Here is a 5,706-nt window from a genome sequence, read left to right on the forward strand (position 1 = left end):
TGAATCCTGAACCTAAAAAAGGCTAATGAACTGACATACAGTCATGTAACTTTCCGGTGGAAGGGCCAAAACCCAACTTCAGGTCTGCCCCGCCCTCTAAGAGCCCCTTCTCTTAACCAACACTGCTCTTCCACTCCATTTGTCTGGGCCTTCACAAAGCAGAACCAAAGACTGGAGTCGTGGAAGGCTGTACAGCTAGTAGGTGGCAGCACAGGTCCGGGAGGGACCCGGTCTCCAGATACTTAGCGCAGTGACTGCTATTAAACCTGGCGGCACCCAGCGAGGCGCGAAAAGGACTAGAAATAAAACTAACAATGCAGAAAGAAAGAAATGAAGAGTCCCCCACCTCCCCCGCCCGGCGTGGCTGTCCCAAGGCTCACCGAGGGTGGCGGTGGCCAGGGCGGGGTTGTGTGCGCTGAGCAAGCCCATGAGGGTGGCCACCATCTGATCCAGGAAGGGCGAGGCGACAGCCTCGCGCTCCTGGTAGAGGGGAGGGGGCCGCTTGCGCCGCAGGTAGAAGTGCTCCTGCAGGAGGCAGTCACACGCAGCGGCGCGCAGGGCCTCTACATCCAGGGCGGGTGCGGGCTCCGCGGGATCGGGGGGCGGCGGCGGCGGCAGGCCCGACAAGAACGCGGTCTTGGTGAAGCCCTGATACCAGCGGTCAGCGTTCAGGGCGAAAGTCTGCGGATAAACCACGTACTTCATGAACTGCATCTTGGTGAGGATTCGCAGCTTCTCGTCCACCGACTCGGCCGCGTGCACCGTCGCCTGCCACCGCTCCACTCGCCGCTGCCGTGCAGCCTTGCTCTTGGCAGTCAGGGAGGCCACAATCGGCGGGTAGCGCGCCACGGGGGCCGCCGTGACATCGGGGCCGGTCATTTCTGGAGCCCTGACGGCGGCCTCGGCCGCAGTGTGTAGTGACAGCCCCGGCCCGCGCAGCTTTAGCCTGCAACACCTGGCCGCCGCCATCTTGGCTCGGGGTTTGGACTCAGAGGTTAATTTCGGGAAATGTCGCTGCTCTCTTGCCGTAACGACCAATCAAAAGCGGAATTTCGGCCAGGCGTGGGGAGGCCGATTCTCAGTGGGCCTGAGATACGTTGCGTCATTCGTTTCTTAGCCAATCAGACCATTTCTCCAACTTAGTTTCCAGCTCCCCGGAACGTGTGTATACCGAAGGCAGAACTTGTGTGCCTGTAGTTTTTCCGCGGGCCTGGCTGGAAAGAGTGAAACTTTGAGTTGCGGCTACTCAGGTTGCTTCTACGACCGTGGCATAAACTTCTTGCCAAAAATCATTTAGAAGCGTTCTGCACCGGAACCTCTAGCATTTACTGGTTTCATTTGTGTGTGGCACATCCCACCTCTCGTCTGTTTCAGTTCTTAGGTTTGAAATTTATTGAAAATATCATTCTAACATGTTTTATTGCTAATACATGCTTATTTTTAAAATGATGCAAGCATCACTCATAGATGACCACTGCTAATCTTTGGAAAAATAATTCCATGTGTTTCTCTATGCTAATTGATACATAGATAATTTGTTTTAATTTCCCTAGTTTACAAAACATATACTTTTAGTTGGATTTAATTGGGAAAAAAGGAAATAATAAACACTAAAGAATTGCGTTTAAATTTTCCTTTGTATTAAAACTTAGTATTTCAACACGAGTCGATTCCTACTACTCTTTCAGCAACTTGAAGAAAGGAACCGTTTTATTTTTAATCCTCAACAATCAATCTATACCTATGCACAGTGAGTAATCACTGCTGAAAACCTGCTGAAAAAGTCACCTAAATCTCTAGAAATTTAAGCTCATTTCAGATAATCTAATTTATTGATTCACTCTTCTATTACAGCTAGGAACCGGAAAAATACTTATTTGGATTTATTGCAATAATTCTTGAGGGCCTTGAAAACCAAACATTTTGTTGCTTAAAGGAAGTTACAACTTACGTATACCTTTATCTTAGAAGTGATGATGCAATTTATGAAGTTGCAAGTCTATTAAACTGACATTTAGAAATACATATTTCAAATTCATTACAAGAATATCTTCTGTGAGAAGTTGCTAGCAGAATCTCAAATATCCTTTTGAGATTAATATTACAAAAGGAGGACATAAGAGAGTTAGATCTTTAATCTTAACTTTAAATATTCAGTATTTAAAAGGTAAAAGTGAGGGGCTCAATATTACCTAAATTGAAGTGACACTGATTTGTGTGAAAAAATAATGAATATATTTTTGGAGAATATATCACAGAAATCCTAGCGCAGTAATTGTAGGTATTCTCATACAATTCCAACATAGATTTTAGGATTAGAAATCAGAACTGGAGACCAATTAACACTGTAAGGCGGAACACTATTTGCAGAAATTGCTTTTATACTTTTTTGGTCAGTGAATCAAAATAATTTCAATTTATTCAATATTTGCTGATTATCAACATTATGAACCAAGGAGGGAGGCTCTGGGAAAGGAAAGAGCATGCTTAGTGAAGGATGGGCCAGGACCATATAGTATGAACACAAGAGCATACTGATGAGAAAGAATCAGGCCAGGACTGTGGAGAGAAGTCGGCTTTCTTTCTATTATGATCCAAAGCTTTTATATTACACATAAAGAAAGAGATATAAGGCCAAGTCATACAGCATGGTAAGAGCAGTATTGGGACTGAAATCGAGATTATCTGCCTCTCAGTCAGATTTAGTCAATGAATAATTGTTTAGTGCATTTTATGTGGTAAGCAGTGAACTAAGTGCTCAGGATACTCAGTGAACCAGACAAAAGCTTATACTCTAACAGAAGAGAACATGCAATACAATAGAAAAAATAAGGAAATGATATGATTTGTTAAAAGTGGGTAAATGCTATGGAAAAAATAGGACAGGGGAAGTAAGGATCATCATCAACGCAGTCTGCAGAGAGAGGGCTCGTTTGCAACTTAAAGTGTATTGTCAGAGTAGTGCTCATGGAAAAGACAACACTAGAGAAAAGGCCTGAAGGAAGTGAGGGAGTGACCGATGCCCAGATCTAGGGAAAGAGGATTCCAGCAGGAAGAATGGCTGGTGATGGGGTCCCTGTGATAGGGACATGCCTGGTGGGTTCAAGAACCAGGAAGGAGGCCAGTGTGACTCAAGGAAATCATAGATATGGAGAGGAGTAGGACATGGGATTAGGAAGAAAAGGAGCCAGAATTTATAGCTTCCCAGGGGCAATTGCTAGGATTGTTAAGGCTCTTAAAGAGTCTGAGAGGAATGGAAAACCATTGGAAGGTTCTACTCAAAGGGAGGTTACAGTATGACTTAGGTTTCAAATACTTATTCCATGTATTAGGCAGCTTGGGTGCTGAAACAACAGAAACTTATTTTCTCCTAGTTCTAAGGCTGGAAGTCTGAGATCAGGGTGCCAGCATGGTGGAGCTCTGGTGAGAGCTCTCTTCCTGGCTTGAAGACAGCTGCCTTCTTGCAGGGTCCACATGGCAGACAGAGACTGACCTTGCTCATATAACTTATTATAAGGAGAAAGGCCTATTAGATTGGTGTCCTAACCTTATGACCTAATTTAACCTCAATGACTTCTATAAAGGCTCTGTCTCCAAATATACTCGCATTGGGGGTTACAGCTTAAACATATGAATTTTAGGACACAATTCAGTCCAGAACACTATGGCTGACTGGGAAATAAAGATTGTGGAGGATCAAATTTGGAAGCAGGGAAACCAGTTAGAAGACAGTTTGCCATATTTCAGGCAAGAGCTGATTGCGGCCAGAAGGGACAACAGCAGTAAAGAGAGTGGGAGTGGTTACAGATTCTCAATTGAGTATAGGTAGGAGAAAGTCTCCAAAATTTTGGACCTGAACAGTCAAATAAGAGAAGGCCTGTGGACAAGAGATGCATTTTTCCTTTAATCTCTTATATTTTTCTGGGGCGGGCATTGGAGAGGGAGGTGATTTGGGTAAGCAAATAGGAGAATTTGTGAAATATGAATTTCTCTACTTATATGTGTTTATTTGATTGACATTCTCCTAGAAGAAAATAGATAATAAAGATTTAATATCCCTATTAAAGTTGCCGCTGGTCTTAGATTTAAATTTTATTGTCAAAAACTATGACATTCACCAATGATTTTTGAACCCTCTCTACTTCATTCATTCAGTAAATATTCATCAAGTGACTGCTATATGCCAGCACTGTTCTAGGTACAAAGGATACGGCAGTGAAAATGACCTTCATGGAGCTTACGTGCTAGTGGGTACAATCATCGAATCAAATATATCAAATGATCAAATATACAAGTGCTCTGTTAGGTGGTGATAGGAGGCAATAAGAAAATACAGCAGGGAAGGAGTGGAGTGATTTCAATAGACAGGGCAGAGAAGGCCCCCCTGAGAAGGTGACGTTTGAGTAACATCTGAAGGAGATGAAGGACAGAGCCATGTGGATATCTGAGGGACAAATCTGAGCCAGCGCAAAAGCCAAGGTATATCTGGAAAGTGAGAGGAACAGCAAGGAGGCCAGAGGGCTACCGTGGAAAGAGACGCTGCCATTTTGTGACAGCCAACATCTTATGCAGAAACAGGTTCTGACGAATTGCGTGATGTTTATAATCAGTCCCCGTCCCCACGTTGTGATTGGGCATCAGCACAGTTCTGTTGATGTTTGGATGAGATCAAAGCTGCCAGCTGGTTGCAGTCCTTACCAGTGCTTCTGACATCTAAAGTTGAGGATGTGGGAAGGAAATGGCAACAGGATATTTTCTATGTACAGATGTGGATGGGAGTGACAGATGTCCTTTTGAGCTGTTCTCTTCATATATATATATATGTTTTTTACCAGTGGCCTATTTCATACCTGGTTGCATATCTAACACATTTACATAAAACTGAAAACATAATATAAAGTACTACTAGGGGAGAGGTGTGTATGAGTGTGTGTGTGTGTGTGAACAATTTTTGATGGTTGGTTTAGAATCAACAGGAAGGAAGCTAAGGGTCTACATCTTATGCCAGGTACTATATTAAATATTTCATATGGGTCATTTCCCACAATCTCACAATCATGCTACAAAGGGAATATTATTTTTCTTCTGTGTTTTTTGTTTGTTTGTTTGTTTGTTGGCAAAATCACAGAACTCTTGCTCACGACAGATAAAGAATAGCTAAAACATTTTTTTAAAGGCTTTTATTCATTTATGAGAGACAGAACGTGAACACGAGGGGAGGGAGGGGCCGAGGGAGAGGAAAAGCAGGCTCCCCAATGAGCAGGGAGCCCAATGCAGCAGGATCCCAGAACCCTGAGATCATGACCTGAGCCCAAGTCAGAAGCTTAACCAACAGAGCCACGCAGGCGCCCCTACCTAAAACAATTTTGAAAAAAAAGAATAAAGTGGGAGGATCAGTCTACTTGATTTCAAGGCTTTTGAGACCATCATCAATGGAGGAAAGCTAGCCGTTTCAACAAATGGTGCTGGAGCAATTGGGCATCGACAGGCCAAAAATGAAACAAAATAAAACGCCTTTGACCTATCTCTTCCATCTTTTGGAAAAATTAACTCAAAGACTTAAATTTAAACATAAAATTATTTTTAAAAAAACAAGAGAAAAAAAATCTGTAGGTGCTAGGGCGAGGCCAAGACCTCTTAGAGTTGACCAAAAGCATAATCCATAAAAGGAAAAATTAAAAAGTTGGGCATCATCAAATTAAAACT

At 43.1% G+C, this 5,706-nt stretch overlaps 1 protein-coding gene across 1 annotated transcript in view; it reads right to left on the reverse strand.

Annotated features, from left to right (window-relative positions):
• The window catches only part of MRPS30 (mitochondrial ribosomal protein S30), a 9,692-nt gene extending 8,217 nt beyond the window's left edge, over positions 1–1,475 (reverse strand). Inside the window, exon 1 of the mRNA XM_040630451.1 lies at positions 381–1,475. Within this exon, the coding sequence (XP_040486385.1) occupies positions 381–969 (589 nt within the window). The 5' untranslated portion in view covers positions 970–1,475. The remainder of the gene's footprint in view (positions 1–380) is intronic.
• Positions 1,476–5,706: the final 4,231 nt, after the last annotated feature.

This window comes from Ursus maritimus, unplaced genomic scaffold (genome assembly GCF_017311325.1).
Source record: "Ursus maritimus isolate PB19 unplaced genomic scaffold, ASM1731132v1 scaffold_15, whole genome shotgun sequence".
NCBI classification, from domain to species: domain Eukaryota; kingdom Metazoa; phylum Chordata; class Mammalia; order Carnivora; family Ursidae; genus Ursus; species Ursus maritimus.